The sequence below is a fragment of the Penicillium angulare genome (assembly GCF_028827245.1).
Source record: "Penicillium angulare strain IBT 27051 chromosome Unknown utg000002l_segment0_segment0, whole genome shotgun sequence".
NCBI classification, from domain to species: Eukaryota; Fungi; Ascomycota; class Eurotiomycetes; order Eurotiales; family Aspergillaceae; genus Penicillium; species Penicillium angulare.
The window spans coordinates 1,825,972-1,843,386 of record NW_026623161.1 but is presented as its reverse complement, the minus strand read 5'-3'; the positions used below and the strand labels follow the sequence as shown (position 1 = coordinate 1,843,386).

The window sequence follows — 17,415 nt, the reverse complement described above, 5'->3', positions numbered from 1 at the left end:
CAAGCTCAGCACCACCAAGAAAAGAAGCGACAAGGAACTTGAATATTAACCCATCCAGCATCAGGATGCAGCATCTAATATCCCGCAGGGCACAAGATGCCGCAGAAGAAGCTTCACAAACCCCAATATGGGATGTATTAAGCGACGCATGGTGCGCCTCCACAAATCCCAACGGCTTTGTCAACGTTGGGGTCGCGGAAAACTCGCTCATGCATAATGAGCTCCTCACATTCCTGAATAACAAATTAGAGCTCCCAGCCCAATACCTCACATACAATGATGGAAATAGCGGATCCAATCGACTCCGAGCTTCCATGGCTGGCTTTCTTAATCGACAATTGAAGCCGTTCACTCCGCTGAATGCTGATCATCTGGTCGTCACAAATGGCGTTTCACCTGCTATCGAGCATGTGTCGTGGGCCTTCACTGATCCCGGTGAGGGAATCTTGCTTGGAAGACCGTACTACGGCACCTTTATACCTGATATGATGACACGACCGAGAGCGACAGTTGTCCCTGTTAGCTTTGAGGAATGTGATCCCTTAAGTCTGGAAGGAGTCGCCAAATATGAAACAGCTCTGTTGAACTTCCAGGAAGAAACCGGGAAGAAAGTTCGATCGCTGATGCTGTGTCATCCACATAATCCACTTGGCCGGTGTTATTCACGAGAAGTGCTCATCGAGTTGATGCGCTTTTGCCAGAAGTACCAGATTCATTTGATCAGCGATGAGATCTATGCCTTATCTGTGTGGGAGAATACTGTTGATGAGTACCCGCCACCAGTGAAGTTTGAGTCTGCACTCTCCATCGATTTGAATGGGATTATTGATCCTCGCCTCGTCCATGTTCTTTGGGGCGTGAGTAAGGATTTTGGAGCGAATGGTCTTCGAATGGGTGTTATTATCTCTCAGGTGAATGAGGATTTGCACTCCGCGCTGAGGGGTGCATCACTCTACACAACTCCATCTGGACTGGCTGATCATCTGATGGCAACGCTTTTCGATGACTCGACTTTCATGGATGCATATATCCAGGAGAGCCAGAGAAGGCTATCTCAGTCGTATGCTTTTACTGTTGATTTCCTCAGAGAGCACGGCATTACATATGCGCCCGGGGCTAATGCGGCATTCTTCGTGTGGGTTGACCTAGGGAAGAGATATCGTGAACTTCATCCTAGTGTCTCCGACAATGATAGTGTCGGAGATAAGGTGATGGATCTCTTGTTGAAGCACAAAGTTTTCTTGGCTAGTGGTGCGTTGTTTGGATCAGAGAAGGATGGATGGTTCAGAATTGTGTTCACCCAGTCGAAGGAGTATCTGGTTCTAGCGCTTGAGAGGATTGTCGCGGCTTTGCAGGACGAGATTGTTTAGACGAGCCAGGTAGATATGTGTATAATGTTCAACAGAATATAGTACATCATACACATATGAATGGATGAAGAGCACAGAATAGGTCAACGTATGTTCAAGAATAAAGTTTGACGTCGAAGTTGACGGTGGATTGATGTGGGGTGGATAGTGACACCATCCAGCCTCATAAGCACGCTAGACATAGATTCTCCACGTTTCTTGCACCTGCAGCTGACCCATTAAACCTTGAATTTCGATTTGAACGTGTTGAAATCAATCGAAAATATACATACGAATTACTGCATACTCCTTAATCTTCTCCTGAGTTCGGGATCTTTTGGCCCCAATGTAAGTATACAAGTCTGCCGAGCTCCTCGCACTTGAAACCTTAATTCACACTTAGCGGTCGCCTAATCTCAATGTTATACACGACTCTACAAAAGTTCATTCCGCTGCATAAAACATTGGCCTCATTACCCAGGCCAGATTTCTAAGCACCATAATTTCGATCAGCGTTCAAATCTACCGAACAGAGGAAATTGCCCGAGCCCACAACAAAACCAAACCGCTGCAAAGTCCGATGGCCCCAAAAAGGATCAAAGTCCAATCAAGATATTTATTGACCTGCAAGGATTCAGGCTTCATTAAAGTCAGGAGTATAGGGGTCATGAGAAAAGGTCTACAAATATCGACCCAACCATTCCTCAATGCTCTGTAAACACCTCTACTTCCAAGTAATACCTAATTCTCGGAAACATTCATTCGCTCTTTAACAACCAACTCCGTCACTCTTTCAAAATGCGTTTCCAAGCTTCCCTCGCGGCCCTCTTCGCTAGCTCCGCCTTTGCCAGCACCGTTCTCCTCCATAGTCTAGACGGCACAAACTGCGTTGTCACTGTGGAAAACTTCGCCGGGTGGTCAGGTACCTCGAGCCCAATCGGCATATACCACGCCGACACCAACTCCTGCTCAGACATCGGTGAGTAATAAACATTAATTAAGTAGCATGAAAGCGCAGATCAGCAATACTGATACCTATATAATTGTTTTAGGCACCGACACTTCCTCAAGCGCTTACCCCGTGGCTGTTGCTGGACCCGCAGGCGCATCAAACATGCCCCCAGGCATCTTCTTGTACTATTCCCCATATGGAGGCGCGGGTACTGGCACTTTCGTCGTTGATCCGGCAGATAATGATTCGGCTTGGACTATCATTGACATCAATACTGTTGGTACCACTCAGGATATTACCTGGTCCAACAGCGGTTTGCCATCTGGTCTCTAGATTGGCCCTGAATACATGGGATCATGTTATGGTTCGCATTTTGTCGTTGTACCTTGCTTAAATAGTCATTTTGCATCAATCGATGCCTTGTCTCTTAATATATACATTCTGCATGGATCGCTTTTAGTACATAATGCTTACTTCCATGCATTAGTTTCACCCTCACTATCTGAATCAAGATGTTTACACTACGATTGAATTAATAAGAGAAGAAAAATGCAGCGTCCGGAATGAAATGACATGGCATTATTATATGAAATTTCTATTAGTAAAAGAGCAGTCTATCTATAAAGCGCAGTTTACAGTCTATGTATAATATGATATCATTCCCATTCTCAACCATTTCCCCAACTTCAAATGGAAGCAGGGCCAAGCAAACCCTAAACAGCAACCTCATTCGTAACAGCATACTTACTCCACCGTCTAATAACAGGCCCAAACTTATAAAAAACATAAGGCACGGGAACCATCACAGCACTAATGCACCCCAAGACAGTCAAAGTCCAATGAACCCCCAAATTCTTATAAAACGGCATTCCCACAACCGTCATCCCCCCCGCAGCCAAATACCTCGAAACAGTCATAAATCCCAGCGCCGACGCCGCATAAATATCATAAGAATCAATGACATACATATACGAACTGATAAAGACGCAAATAGTTCCGAACCCAAAAGCCGCCGACGCAATAATAGGCGACCACATCGAGACAGAAGAGTAATCTGTCCATCCCATCCAGAATAACGAGATAGGAATAAATGGTGCGCCGACGATAGCGAACCAGAGTCTGATTTCAGGTTCAGTGGGCACGTTATCTAATGCGTGGCTGTCAACTGATGGGTCGGGCCTATTGACTGCTTTCGCGGCGGAAGTGAAATCTTTCTTGGTTTTGGAGTAGATGGGTAAGACGAGGAGAGCTGAGATAGAGATACCGATGTACATCGCTACCCAGATTATGTTTGTCATTCCTTGGGAGAGATTATAGGTATCTGTGAAGATGTAGGTGTATCCGTCGAAGAAAGTGAAGAGAACAATGTACAATACTGTCATGTAGAGGGATATAAGGAGGATGATAGGTTCATGGATGGTGATTAGGAATTGTCGCTTCATGGCTCCGCCGATGCGAGTGAAAAGGGCGATTTTCTGAAGATCCATCTCTGATCGGAATCGCTTGTCTCCTGTTATTTTGCGGAGCTGTTTTCCTTTCCATTGGAGTAGGAGTGGGGCGTATGTCTCCGGTTGAAAGAGGACTATTAGGAAGAAGACAGCGCCGGAACCGATGAGTATGATCCATGCGCTCCAGCGCCAGGATAGAACACCTGTTTGGCCCATGTAGGATGCTATTACGGGTCCGAGAACAGGGCCTCCGAAGGAGATGAAGGCGTAAAATGGGAAGGCGAAGGTTTTTTCAAGTGGATTCCATAGGTCGGCGATTGTGCCGCCTGCGCAGGTTAGGGGTGGACAGCCGAAGAAACCGGATAGAAAGCGGAATGCGAGCTGGGCGCCGATGTTGGGAGCTAGAGCTGCGCCCATGACGAAGATCATGAAGATGATTAGAGAACCTGCGTAGACTAGATTGCGACCCATGATTTCGGAGAGTGGACCACTGAATAGAGAGCCGAGTGCGAAGCCAATAAGGTAGAGACCTGTTGTAGAGGTTAGTTTTGTACATTTGAGATGAGAAAATAGAAAGGGATAAGTAATTACCATCCACTAGAGATCCAACAACATCACCGACACCATAAGCAGCATTATTCTGAGGTAGAATGCCCGAATTAATAGACGAAGCAGCCGTAACAATGAAGGCGAGTAGAGAAACGTTGAACGTCGCCCACAAGCGAGCGGCCATACTCCAGTTCCGCGGATGCTGAGGATCATTCACACCATCCCAAGCCACAATAAAGACTCGACGAGGCAAATCCGTCGCATCATCAATATCACGAACAGTAACACCAGGAAGCGAGTATGCAATCGCTGTTTTCTCGGATTTTCGCGTATGACTCTTCGCCAAAAACCCGTTGGATCCAGCTATATCTTGCTCCTGGCTAGACCTCAAATCCTTCGTCGCAGACTCATCACCGGATTCTGAATCGCTCGAGGACCCCGAAGTTTCATTCTGAGCTTTAAGTTCTTGGCTTGGAGCCGAAGTACCATCTTGCTGTTGCTGTTGTTGATAATGGTACTGTGCTTGTTCCTTCTCATAATCATCCACCGAAAAATCCGCCAGCTGTTTACTAACGGCACTTCCCAATCGCCGATACTGCAGATATGACTGCATTTTCGCACCTGCTGTGTGGATCCTGTCAAGACAAGACAAAAACCTTCCCCCTGCTGTCTAACGGACTTATGCCGCGATAATTGACGCAATTTTCAGATTTTAGAGGGTATACCAGCTCATTTGAACACGAGGGAGGCGATGGCAAGGAGAAGAAAAGCAGACGCAGACTTGGCAATTGAAAAGATAGGAGCTGTGGATACTGAAAAATCCATTCCATTGTGTTGAACGGATAAGCGGAGCCATTTTACCGGATCTGCGTAATGGTGGGTCTATTGCGCAAAAAGTTGTGATAGTTCTGGGCTGATAATCGGGTAAACCCCACCATATCCCGAGCTCCGGTTTACCATCATCATCCACGCCCTTCAAACCGGTTCAACTGCACTCTAGACTTCTCGACCAACTTGGATTTTTTTCAAGAAGGAATTCCGTACATTTATCATGGATGCCATCATCTCCAAGGCTATCGCAGACAGCGCGGCGTTAAGAAAGTCCTCAGTTCCCTGGATACCCGATGAACCATATAACCAGTCCTATCACGCCTTTGATCCTAAGAGCTCATCCTGGATCATCAAATCTCCATCTCCATCTACATCCACGGACACAAGCATGTACAATAAAAATAAAAATGAGCAAAATACCAACATTACCAAAATCGCTCTCTACTCCTGGAACATCGACTTCATGCTTCCCTTCCCAGAAGCCCGGATGAAAACAGCCTTATCCCACCTAAACACCCTGATAAGTTCCAACCCAGACACCTCAAACGCAGCAACAGTTATATATCTCCAAGAATGCCTTCCGTCTGATCTAGAGATAATTAAAAATACACCCTGGATCCAGGAACGGTTCCATATAACCGATCTCGACACCACAAACTGGGCTACGACACACTACGGAACTATCATGCTTATCGACTTATGTCTGGTGATAAGGAATGTATTCCGGGTCCATTATTTGAAGACGCGTATGGATCGCGATGCTCTCTTCGTGGATATCGATGTCTCGTTGGCTCTGAATAAAAAGATCAAGATCCGACTCTGCACTTCTCATCTTGAGTCTATGGCTTTTGAACCTCCTTTTCGACCGGAGCAGATGAATATAATAGCACGCCATTTGCATGATACATCTGTTGATGCAGGTATAGTTGCTGGAGACTTCAATGCTATTCAGCACTTTGATAGAACGTTACATGTACATGGTGATAATAATTTGAAAGATGCATTTCTTGAGCTAGGTGGGGAGGAAGATACAGACGATGGATTTACGTGGGGACAACAGGCTGCTACGGAGTTGAGAGCGAAATTCGGGTGTTCTAGAATGGATAAGGTTTATTTTTGCGGTTGTGTTGGGGTATCTAGGTTTGGGAGGTTTGGGTATGATGTTCTTCTTGAGGGTCCGGAGGAGAAAGGAAATGAATTAGTGGAGTTGGGATTTGAGAAGCCGTGGGTTACGGATCATTTGGGGGTTATGGCTGAAGTGGAACTTGAAGTTTTGTGATTAATGTATTCGGCATCTTTCAATTAGACTGCATAACTTTTCTTCGTAGCACGTTTCCGTAGAGACGATTCGTAGAGATAACTAATAATTAAGTACAAGAAGATTAAGTATTCACATATAGCAAGTAAATGTATGTTTAAATCCGAACAAAGAAAGAAAGCCAAGCCTAAACCTCAGTTTCAGGCTTACCTTCCGCCTTCCGTTGAGAATCAATTAGTTCTTGACGGGCGCGTTCTTGTTCAGCAAGACCTGTCTTCTGAACAGTATGCGTCTTGCTCAGCTCAGTGTGGCGAATGAACAAAGAAGCAATGAATCCCACACCGGCGACAACAGTATAAAGGATCCACATTCTGCTCAGCGCGAAGGTAAAAGACTCCAACACAACCTTACGCTGAGACTCACTAAGGCTCTGGATAAGAGCCTTTGAAGAGCCCGCGAACGAAGTGGAGATCTCCTTCGTAAGCTCTGCTCCAATGGAAGCTGTCAATTTGCCAGCCTGCTGGCTCATAATATTCTGGTAGACGACTGTGCCAAGCACAACAGAGATAGAAGTAGACAATTGGCGAACGAAACCGAAAGTAGCAGTTGCGGTAGCCATATCAGCAGGACGAATATTAGATTGTAAAGCTACCAGTGGCGCTTGGAAGTTAGGACCAACTCCAATACCACCGATAAGCTGATAAATGATAATGCGGGACCAGGAGGCATATGGCTTGAGATCGATGAGTAGACCCCATCCTAGCGTCATGAAGAGAAGACCAGCGGAGATAAATTCGCGATAACGGCCCGTTTTCTTCATCAGGACACCGACAATCGCGGAGACGAATGATAGTCCCAGGACCATGGGGAGAACGTAGACGCCACTGAGGATGGGGGAGGCGAGAAGCACAGTCTGGAAGTAGAGGGGGAGGTAGTATGTTCCGGAGATGAAGACGAAGCCGTGACAGAAGCAGACGATAAAGCAGAGGATGTTGTTCCATTGGCCGAAGATTCGGGATGGGATGATGGGGTATTTTGCGATCTTCCACTCTGCTATCCCGGCGAGGACCCAGACTACGACGCCGAAGACGATCAGACAGACGACTGTAGCTGAGGCCCAGGGGTAGTTGACACCGCCGAACTCGAGACCAAAGAGGAACATTAGAGTTCCTCCGATGATAGTCAGGGTACCGAGCCAGTCGATTGTGCGCAGACCAGCGAGGAGAGGAGTCTTGGGCGATTCAATATTCAAGAAAAGAACGAGGATCACCAATGAAATACCACCGATGGGCACTATATAAAGATTAGCCAAACTCAACCTCAACCACAAGAGGGATCGATAGATAACAAACTCACAATTCAAATAAAAGCACCACCTCCATGTAACATCCGTCGTAAAAGCACCCCCAATAATCGGTCCCAACCCACCCGCAACAGCCCACGTAGCTCCAAAAAGCCCATAATACATCGGACGCTCCCTCATACTAAACAAATCCGAAACACTAATATTCGCAAGAATAATAATGCCACCACCGCCAACACCCTGAACTGCACGTCCAGCAATAATCATAGGAAGATTCTGAGCCAGGGCACAGATCAAACTGCCAATCAGGAAGATCGTGTTCGCTAGCAAGATGATGTATTTGCGGCCCCAGATATCGGAAACCTTGCCCCAGAGCGGGATACAGGCGGCATTGGCGAGAAGGTATGAAGAGGCGATCCACGAGTAGCCACTTTCTGAGGCGTGGAATTTATCGGCGATTGTGGGGAGGGCTGTGGAGATGATTGTCATGTCTAGGGCTGCTAGGAATAGGGCCATCTAAGAAGACAATGAGTATAGTTCTGGAATGGACGAAATGAAATGCGCATTTCCAAGCCAAGACCTAGGTCGAGAATGGGGTAGTATAAGAAAGGAACGAGAGCGTATAGCTTACACAAAGAGCAGTCATAACCAGGATGATCTTCTTCTTGCCCATTTTCTGTGCCTGAGACGGTGTTCTATCCAGCGGTGCGCCGGACTCTTTCCTCTCTATAGCATTGTTCTCAGCTTCGGCATCTATATCCGCGCCAGCTTCAGGTTCCGGTTCGGTAGTATCGTGAGGGGTCTGTGCCTCGAATGCATGCTCATGGTCCTGCGGGGTCTCCACGGGAGCCTTTTCAGAGAACTCCTTTGAGATAACACTTGTGCCACTTGAGGCATTCTGATGATGTTCTGTCGACATTTTTGTACGATATTATCAGAATATAGCAGTGAGCTTTCAGGTCAAAGTGTCCGTATTTGAATAACGGCGCAGTCAGACGATCGCAGCTATCGGGGAATTCTCCAAGATTACGTCGACGATTCGGAGATTCGTATATAGCACGCGCGGTCGCAACTCAGCTCACCGATCCGTTCTTTGACTCGACTCACTGCTCGCAGAATAATTTCACAAAGAACTCGAACTCAGCATGATCGGGCTCTGGACTCCTTTAAAAGAAAAGAAGAAAGAGGTGAAGAAAAAACGATCGGAGTTAACCAGAGCAAGAAGTGGGTCTCTGAGTTTCCGGGAGTTTGGGAGCGCCGAAAGACCGAGACCGAGCTAGACTTACATACACTCGATCTATGTGTACAGGGTAGATCCTACAGTAAGCAAGACTCCACTATTGGGGTCGATTTAATTCTGTTTTGTGATGTGTGTGTTTGTTTGTTTTCGGATCTGATTGTCATTAGGCTCCCATAGATGCATTCGGCTATTCAGGCTGTTCGGCATGCGTGTGCGGTATAGAGTCATACCTCGTGTTGAAGTAAGGGGGTCTGGTGGGTCCAGCGATAACGGGTGCAAACTCCACTCGGCTTCGACTTTTATCTCCGTGATAGAACATGGCTTTTTACAGTGGTATTGTATCTACTATTCAAAGAGTGAACTCAAGCAGAGTATGCTAGAATAGAAGATGTAGATCATAATTCTACTCGTTTCATATGATGTACCAGGCAGGTTACAAAGCAACGAATTTACAGTTGCCGCGCAGATATATGTCGTACGAGTGTCACCTGGTAGCGGGAGTGGCGCTATAATCGGTCCGAGAAAAGGAGATCAGCATCAGATCAAATAGAGCCAGATGCAGTTACCGCGCGTAACGATCTAATTTAAGAGCTATAGTAGCTTGTGAGAATCTCATATTAGGGATGTACAGTAAAGTAATCTATGGAGACGGATATTACGCGGGTTTGCTAATGGGCATACCCACCTTCTTCGAGCATGGCCTCGAGGACGACAGGGTTGATGGAGTAGACTGGGACCGATCCGGCGGAACGGACCTCAATGGTGTCGCCGGCAAGGTGGCTCAGGTAGCCGGCGGCCATTTGGGAGCGACCGGCATTGTGGACGCAGACGAATAAGACGCTGGGTTTATTGGCCATCGTATATGTCTTGAGTGATCGATGGTGAGCTCGTTGTGGAATAGCTTCTTGATTGTGCCAGTGACCTCGAGAGGGGTGAGATTATCACGATCGCAGAACTTGGTGGGTGTGAAGAGTGAATGCCCCTAGGATATGCTATGGAGAAATATTAGGGATGCCTTTCTATAAGCAAGAGGCAAAAGGAGGCTGTTGTCGAAGTTTATATATCACGTGTTGGCTTTACAAAGGAACATCTTCAACGTTAATCTAGAACATTCTTATGAATGACTCGGACTTGGCCCACAATATAAGACCATTTGACGGGGGTTTTTCGTAAGGTATAGTCGCAGTGCATACGATATCACACCTAGAATAGAGCCTACAATGCTTTTAGAGTCGACATCATCGTCTCGTTATATCAATGATGCGTTGAGGTTTTTAGCACTTGGCAAATCTAGACTGGCAGCTGGCGGCCTGCTTTATTATAAGACCGACAGGATGATAGGCTATCGTCTTTGAAGATTGCTTTGACACTGACATATTTCTGGGCCTATAAGATTGACAGCAATCTGTATGTCACTTTAACACTGTGACTGGTCGAAATTTCGGTGAAGAATTGCTCCATTTTCATACTGACAAATCACAAATCTAGAGCAATGGCAGTAAGTCATGGCTTCGTTATTATTGGTCAATACCAGCAAACTGTCACTCATCTGATGTGATTGGTCGTCATACAAAATTGCCCACCTTGACGATATCAGAACTACAGCGCCTTAGCATGACTGTACGATACTGTAGAGTAGCACAGTAGCACATCAATTTAACCTCAAAACAGAATATCAGGTACAAACGAGTACGTTTGTCTGTTGAGATTCGTAGGATGTTTTTCGGTTTTCCCTTACTATTTTACACCCTTACCTGCTGGTGCTAGATATGAATACCACAAGCATCTCCAGATCTCACGTTACGTTGTATTGGTAAAACCACTTGGATTGGCGGGATCCACTCCAAATGTGATGACATACTACCCCGGACACTTTCTCCCCTCCATAGTCCGTGCCCAAGTGGGTGACATACCAACGATAAACAATTCACCCAGTAACGAGCGTACTGTAGAGCTCAAGGCTTACATTCAATCGATAATAAAAACGGCCGATCATTCCTCCGTATGTGAAGATAAAGCACGGATATCTCCCGTCTGCACTCGAAAAACTTATCATCCTGCCAGTCTCAGCCACGAGAGACCCATTCAGTCTAAATCAATCAACAATATCCCCTTGAGGCTTTTTGGTGTTATCTAGTTGGAAATATCTACAACATGTCCAACGATACCTACAATCTTGTCCAGTCCCGCTATGGTGACATCGCCAAGCAGAGTTACACTACTCAGCAGCACGAGAAAGAAGAGCAGATCGCCAGGGCCTTTGGTTACAGTGCGGAAGATCTCAGTTCGCTGCCAGAGAGGACCAACCTCGGATTAAGCTGTGGAAATCCAGTGGGGTTTGCCAATATGAAAGAAGTCTGTTGTGCTTAACTGGTATCTTCGCACGACGGTGACGAATGGAAAATACTAACCTTCGAGTATATAGGGTGAGACAATTCTGGACCTTGGCAGCGGCAGTGGCATTGATGTCCTCCTGGCGGCCCGTAAAGTCGGGGTCAATGGGCAGGCAATCGGTGTTGACATGACAAAGGTAAGTGATTCGAGCTCGAGTTCTTTCCTCTATAGAGACCAGGATTGATAGTAGACACAGAGCATGATCGAACTCGCCGAGAAAAATACGCAGAAGGCGGGAGTCTCCAACGCCAAGTTTATTGAAGCAACTATCAATTCCGTGCCACTGCCCGACTCCAGCGTCGACTGCATCATTAGTAATTGTGTCGTTAACCTCGTCCCAGCGACCGATAAACCGGCCGTCTTTAAAGAGATTGCTCGCTTACTAAAGCCGGGCGGAAGGGTTGCCATCAGTGATATTCTGGCCCGAAAGCCGCTCCCGGGCCACATTACTAAGAACATGGCGCTGTATGTTGGGTGTGTTGCCGGTGCGAGTGAGATTGCGAGGTATGAGGAGTATCTTGAGCAGGCCGGATTCGACAGTAAATATACAGCTATCAAAGGCACCTGAGTTTTTTGTACTAACCTGCCGGTAGGTGTGCTCATCGTTGATGCGAAGTCGGACCTGAATCTTTACAAGCAGTCATCGTATTTGTCTCAGAGCTCCTGCTGCAGCAGTGTGGGTCCGAAGAAAGAGACTACGAGTGATGTTGCAGAGTTAGACTTTAATGAGTGGGTTGGTCAGTTATTACCCTCCATCCTGACTCAAGCTTGATTGCGCTATTGACAATTTTTCCAGGCTCGTTTCAGATCTATGCTATCAAGGTTTAGATAACTTTGCTTAAAAACTGTCATGGAGAGGCTAGAATCCAATTTGGTGAGAACGCCCTTGCATTGCATGGCTCGGACAAGCGCAGTCCCCATAGGTTCACGATGAGTATGTACAAAGGGGTGACCGTGAGATTTAGCCCAGTTCAATATCAATTAAATATTTCATCGCGTGATCATTCATTTAGCAGCCGGAAGATGTCCATGTTTTTTACCATGCAGCTAGCGCTCGACTGACACCCTAGTTCTGATCGCACATCCTGCGTGTCGGGGTAACTTCGTATATATGAAATGATACTGGCTGCAGTTTCACACGGGGTACATTGTCCTGATTGCCTGGAGTCCTGGTGCCTGCTGGGTGGTTGTAACGTTGAAGTATCAGGAGTAGGAGAGTCAAACAGAACACCCAACTCCGAGTCCCCGTCGGAAATTTGGCTGTCGGATATAGCCATCTGTTGATAAGTAACTGGAATCGAAATCGAAGTCGACGAAGTAGGATCCGTAGCCGTTCTCTCAGGTGACGAATCGTTGTGCTCGTAGTTTGATGGACTCTATCCCCCGGGGTCCACTGTATTTAGTCAGGGAGATTGCCTCGAGTGCGATCGTGCCACTAACACAGCTTCCGAGCTCGACGTAGGAAGATAAATATCCGCTGTTTGTGCTCTTAAGTATTCTTGAACTCTCTGCCATTAAGCAAGGCTTAGTGCCGAGAACCAAATCCACTTAACCCGTTTGAGAATTTTCCGTGTTCACCAGCCAATCAACACCTGCGGATGACATCTACTCGCCGCGTTTCAGTCGCCCCGATCTGGCCATCTAGAATTTGTTCGAATCTATAAATAAGGCATTTGTCAATCAGAACTGCTATCGCCAGATCCGCATAAAAAATATATAAAATCCCCTGATGATTGCTCCTTTTCGAATTCCCTTAGCACGCAAAATTACCCCGGTCATCAACTCAGTGGCTAGTCTGTCGCCCTACAGATACACCACCATGGCGCATCCCGCGGTTGCCCAGCCGGGGCCAACTGTTCCCGACTTCGTCACTGGGCATGAGAGCATACAATACCCGGAACACCCATCTCTGGCTATACCACAGAGCGAGGATGACCACGAGATCCGTCAAAAATACCGCCCCTTCATTCTCGACGACGCGGCCGAGGACTGGGTCAGTACCTTGGAGTTAACAACCGCCATGGGCTTGGCAGCGCAGGAACTGCAAAAACCAAACAACCGTCTAAAGATGCTGGTATTATACGGCAGCCTACGTCGGAGATCCTACTCTCGCCTGGTGGCTCTGGAAGCCAGCAGGATTCTCTTCCATCTGGGGTGTGACGTGCGTGTGTTTAATCCCGAGGGGTTACCAGTGAAGAATGATACCGAGTACGGCCATCCCAAGGTGCAGGAGCTCCGAGAGCTTAGCAGTTGGAGCGACGGGCATGTTTGGGTATCCCCCGAACAACATGGGAACCTAGTGAGCATTTCTTCCCCTCCCCCCGCCCCAAAAATGCCTGGTAGCTTATTACTGACCATCCACAGACCGCCGTCTTCAAAAATCAGATCGACTGGATCCCGCTGACTACCGGGAGTGTGCGTCCGACGCAAGGCCGGACCCTCGCCATTGCGCAGGTGTGCGGCGGCTCGCAATCGTTCAATGCCGTCAACTCTCTGCGTCTTCTCGGTCGGTGGATGCGCATGTTCACTATTGCGAATCAATCTTCGATCCCGAAAGCGTATACACATTTCCCCGACGAGGGTCAACCGGGAGATCAGAGGATGATGCCTAGTGGTAACCGGGACCGACTGGTGGATTGCATGGAGGAGTTTGTAAAATACACCTTCCTCATGCGGCCTCACTTAGAACTTTTTGGTGATCGGTTCAGTGAGCGGGAAGAGAAAAGGGCCAAGGAAGAAAAGCTGAGGCTGGCTCGAGCGACACAACTCTAGCTTAGTAGTGGATGTGTCCATTGTTATATGCCGTGTGGCATTGAAGAGGTCAGGCTCTAGGCTATGTACTTCACTGCATGTGAATAAGTTAGATTTGTTCAACAACACCCAGATGTCCTCAACCCTTTTTTTTCTGGCCTTCGATCGTAGCGGACAATATTCGCGCCAACCTGTCATAATCAGTGGAGATTTCTCTTTGCTGTCACCCGCCAATGTAACCTGAGATGGGGTGGATGTAGCGGGGCAGGCGCCGTCGATGCTAGGATAGCAATTTGCAGGAGGCCTGCGGAATCAGAGGCGCACAAGGCTCAAGGTTGACCTAGATAGCTTCGTAGCATGCCGCAGCCATTCCATGGGGAGATAGTGACACTATGCTGCTGCGGGCTGAATCATCCGGTAGTTCTAACCCTGCGCAGCTGCCACTTCAGGTCAAGGAGCGAGAACAAGGCTTGGGGTCAGATCGAGCAGCATATCCGGTGAATGAAAGGGGCAGTGCGTGCAATGGTCGGTGGGGGCGAGAGGGGAAAGAAGGGGGTGGCGACGAGTGCAAGATAGAGGAGTGGAAGGAAAGGAAAGAGAGGGACAAAAGGTCGAAAGGGCAGGGCGAGGTTTTTATACCGGCGCAACAAGAGAGCTTACAAAATATAGTATTGGGGCGCTAACCCAAACTAGGCAAGACTAACCGGATGTACTAATTCACAGGTCCGGGTATTACAGCATAGAGATTGGCGCGTCTGCCGTGGACTCACAGCCAAGATGCGGTTCTTACTACCAGTGTGTTCTGTATGACAGACTGGACAGTCTAATCACTAGAACCTAGTATATACTAGTAAGATCATATGAATACTACTGCTATACTATGCTGTATCAGAACAGACTTTGACTCCACATTCTTAGATATTTCTAAGTTATCCCTAGATAATAAAGTTAGTATGTTATACATAAATCTCCGAAATATTGAATTTAATTCCTGATGCGATGGCGCTGTGGGCGGCAGCCTCATAAGTCCGCCCACAGAAACTTAAATTCATAGTAGACAATCACAAGAAATTAGAAAAAGCAAATCTAAACCTGAAACGAAACAGAATATCAGATCGTTAAGCTCTGAACCGCTCAATTACAGGTTAAGCTATGACAATGACGCAATGCAAACTTGAGCACTCTATGGGCAGTAAACGCCGAAAACGGATATCAATTGGGAATGATCTACCTATATTCACCAGACGCATGTAAACATATTTTCTTTTTGCGGGTGAAACATAGATCCCATCATGCATGAAATAAACCCAGTTTCAAAATTCAAGTGATTCTATCGTGGAAACAGTTGGGGAAAGGGGTATAATGAAAGGGCAATCAAGCGAAAACAAGAAAAGAGAAGAGACAAAAGAAAACAATCCAAGACCAGTCCATGTATAAAAGAGCCCTCAAATGCAATAAATACAGAGCATATGGATATCATCAGATATCTCGTATTCCTCTAATCCTGGAGTTGAAGAATTTCTATAAAACCATGTCAGTCAGTCTGTTGTCTTGAAGTACATATAGTGCCCCCAAGGCTATATGTTAAGTATTGAAACGTACCGGTCAAGAACTCCTCAAAGCTCACAGTAATATACCCATCCCGATCATCATCATATCGCTTAAACACATCCGTCATCCTCTTCAACGTAATACAAGCCTGCACAAATAGATCAAAGCTCATCCCACTCGGACTCCGCGGCGGCGCATTCAACTGTCTAGTCTTACTCTCAAAGATAGAGAAAAGCACCGAGACAAATTTCGGACTTAACCGATATCCAAATGCGACCAGCGCATTTTCAAACTCATTCAGACTGATGCGCCCGCTGCGATCTTCGTCAAATCGATCAAATAGCTCGCGCCATGCAGCTAGATATTTCCACAATGACACAAACTCATCAAAGTTGATTATGCCATTTCCGTCGCGATCAAACATGCGAATCATCATCTTCACTGTTCGAGGATGGAAAGATGTATAGTCCCCGTTTACTAGTGCAGAACCGAGTTCGTGTTCGGTTAATGCGCCGGAGTGAGATGAGTTCGCGGCGCGGAATAGCGGAAATAGTTGTTGGGGATCATCGCTGGGGATTGGTAGTGGTGGGGGGTTGGGTGATTGGGGAGGTCGAGATTGAGGCGGTGGTCGATTGCGAGGCTGTTGTGGTGGTGGACCGTAACCGTAGTTTTGGGGTGGAGGGGAGGGGTGTAAAGGGTGCGGCCGCTGGTTTTGCGGGGGATATTGGTTTGGTGGGTATTGGTTTGGAGTAGGTGTGGGATGAGGCTGAGTGGACGAGCGACCGTTATAAGACTGGGAGGCGAGAGGTTCTGGTCGCGGGGTAGGAGCGACGTATGGGTTGTGCTGCGGGGGAGCACTAGCAACAGGAACGCGAGGGGGGACGCCACTGGTTGGAGGGCCCGGTTGAGGTTGAACGGGCGGGCGAGAAGGTAATGGTTTTTGTTTTTGGGATGGAAGAGGTCGTTGATTTGGATTTTGAGATGGAAGTGGACTTGGGGATGGACCTGGTGGTTTTCCAACCTGCATTGATCCAATCATTTGCGCAACCTGGGATTGATGGTTAGTCGGCGCATTCATTACATTGAGTTATGTTAATGCCTAGGATTCGGATTCGGATTCTGATTTGGATCCAAGTCCATATTCATTGTTCTTACCTGCTCTGGTTCGGCATGGCTGTTTAAGTAGAAAATTAGCGATTGGCATCGTTGATCTTGTCTTCGAGCTTGGACTTACGCTGGCAGCGCGTCCGGGTTGTAACTTTTATTGTAAGCCATTTTGGTGACGCAATGAGGCACGAAGTGAGGACGCGTGTCAAAGGGCGAGGATATCTCGCCCTGACAAGAGATTGAGGGGAGATGTGTATAGTAAAAGGGGATATAATCCCAACGAAAGAGGTGCAAAATCCAGAGAGTGAAAAAAGGAGAAGCGAGGGAAAAGAGTTTATGCTCAAGAAATACCAGGAGGGTTGTGTTCTTGTCAAAGCGGAGCCGTGGGGCGGTGGTTGTTCTTTGCCCAGAGAGAAAAAGTCAGCGTCGCAACACTTGCCTGATCCCCACCAGAAACCACTAAAAAGCCACTAAACAAGTAGAAAATACGAGCTATGAAGCTATGAAGCTGTGTTCCCTGTTCCCCATTGGATGTAATAGCTCAGCCTTACGGTCCATTTCCAGTTAGGTTGGTGCTATAACCTGACGCCTAATCTCTGCATGGTTTAGCATAGTTTAATAGCACCATTTAGTTCTTGCTTCCACCTTAACCCTGGTCCTATTGACTCGCATATTATGCTGG

The 17,415-nt window shown here is 47.1% G+C and overlaps 10 protein-coding genes across 10 annotated transcripts; 6 read left to right on the top strand and 4 right to left on the bottom strand.

Annotated features, from left to right (window-relative positions):
• Positions 1-65: 65 nt before the first annotated feature.
• On the top strand, positions 66-1,370 carry N7478_002159 (putative aminotransferase; the record flags this gene model as incomplete). The annotated part of the gene is made up of 1 exon (XM_056918373.1): positions 66-1,370. The coding sequence occupies one exon, from the start codon at positions 66-68 to the stop codon at positions 1,368-1,370; it is 1,305 nt and encodes a 434-aa protein (XP_056783984.1).
• Positions 1,371-2,147: 777 nt separating this feature from the next.
• N7478_002158 (uncharacterized protein) lies at positions 2,148-2,634 on the top strand (the record flags this gene model as incomplete). The annotated part of the gene is made up of 2 exons (XM_056918372.1): positions 2,148-2,328; positions 2,402-2,634. The coding sequence occupies 2 exons, from the start codon at positions 2,148-2,150 to the stop codon at positions 2,632-2,634; spliced, it is 414 nt and encodes a 137-aa protein (XP_056783983.1).
• A 380-nt stretch (positions 2,635-3,014) lies between these two features.
• N7478_002157 (MFS transporter) lies at positions 3,015-4,911 on the bottom strand (the record flags this gene model as incomplete). The annotated part of the gene is made up of 2 exons (XM_056918371.1): positions 3,015-4,279; positions 4,341-4,911. 2 exons carry the CDS (start codon positions 4,909-4,911, stop codon positions 3,015-3,017), a joined length of 1,836 nt encoding a protein of 611 aa, XP_056783982.1.
• Positions 4,912-5,349: 438 nt separating this feature from the next.
• Positions 5,350-6,408, top strand: N7478_002156 (endonuclease/exonuclease/phosphatase family protein; the record flags this gene model as incomplete). The annotated part of the gene is made up of 1 exon (XM_056918370.1): positions 5,350-6,408. The coding sequence occupies one exon, from the start codon at positions 5,350-5,352 to the stop codon at positions 6,406-6,408; it is 1,059 nt and encodes a 352-aa protein (XP_056783981.1).
• Positions 6,409-6,574: 166 nt separating this feature from the next.
• On the bottom strand, positions 6,575-8,609 carry N7478_002155 (MDR family MFS transporter; the record flags this gene model as incomplete). The annotated part of the gene is made up of 3 exons (XM_056918369.1): positions 6,575-7,680; positions 7,744-8,206; positions 8,322-8,609. The coding sequence occupies 3 exons, from the start codon at positions 8,607-8,609 to the stop codon at positions 6,575-6,577; spliced, it is 1,857 nt and encodes a 618-aa protein (XP_056783980.1).
• Positions 8,610-9,472: 863 nt separating this feature from the next.
• Positions 9,473-9,787, bottom strand: N7478_002154 (LMWPc-domain-containing protein; the record flags this gene model as incomplete). The annotated part of the gene is made up of 2 exons (XM_056918368.1): positions 9,473-9,509; positions 9,612-9,787. The coding sequence occupies 2 exons, from the start codon at positions 9,785-9,787 to the stop codon at positions 9,473-9,475; spliced, it is 213 nt and encodes a 70-aa protein (XP_056783979.1).
• A 1,297-nt stretch (positions 9,788-11,084) lies between these two features.
• Positions 11,085-12,152, top strand: cyt19 (uncharacterized protein; the record flags this gene model as incomplete). The annotated part of the gene is made up of 5 exons (XM_056918367.1): positions 11,085-11,285; positions 11,356-11,460; positions 11,521-11,863; positions 11,918-12,061; positions 12,121-12,152. 5 exons carry the CDS (start codon positions 11,085-11,087, stop codon positions 12,150-12,152), a joined length of 825 nt encoding a protein of 274 aa, XP_056783978.1.
• Positions 12,153-13,143: 991 nt separating this feature from the next.
• N7478_002152 (arsenic resistance protein ArsH) lies at positions 13,144-14,096 on the top strand (the record flags this gene model as incomplete). The annotated part of the gene is made up of 2 exons (XM_056918366.1): positions 13,144-13,623; positions 13,689-14,096. 2 exons carry the CDS (start codon positions 13,144-13,146, stop codon positions 14,094-14,096), a joined length of 888 nt encoding a protein of 295 aa, XP_056783977.1.
• A 371-nt stretch (positions 14,097-14,467) lies between these two features.
• N7478_002151 (uncharacterized protein) lies at positions 14,468-14,758 on the top strand (the record flags this gene model as incomplete). The annotated part of the gene is made up of 1 exon (XM_056918365.1): positions 14,468-14,758. One exon carries the CDS (start codon positions 14,468-14,470, stop codon positions 14,756-14,758), a length of 291 nt encoding a protein of 96 aa, XP_056783976.1.
• An 815-nt stretch (positions 14,759-15,573) lies between these two features.
• On the bottom strand, positions 15,574-16,901 carry N7478_002150 (EF-hand domain-containing protein; the record flags this gene model as incomplete). Its single annotated transcript, XM_056918364.1, has 4 exons — positions 15,574-15,596; positions 15,678-16,674; positions 16,782-16,800; positions 16,861-16,901. The coding sequence occupies 4 exons, from the start codon at positions 16,899-16,901 to the stop codon at positions 15,574-15,576; spliced, it is 1,080 nt and encodes a 359-aa protein (XP_056783975.1).
• Positions 16,902-17,415: the final 514 nt, after the last annotated feature.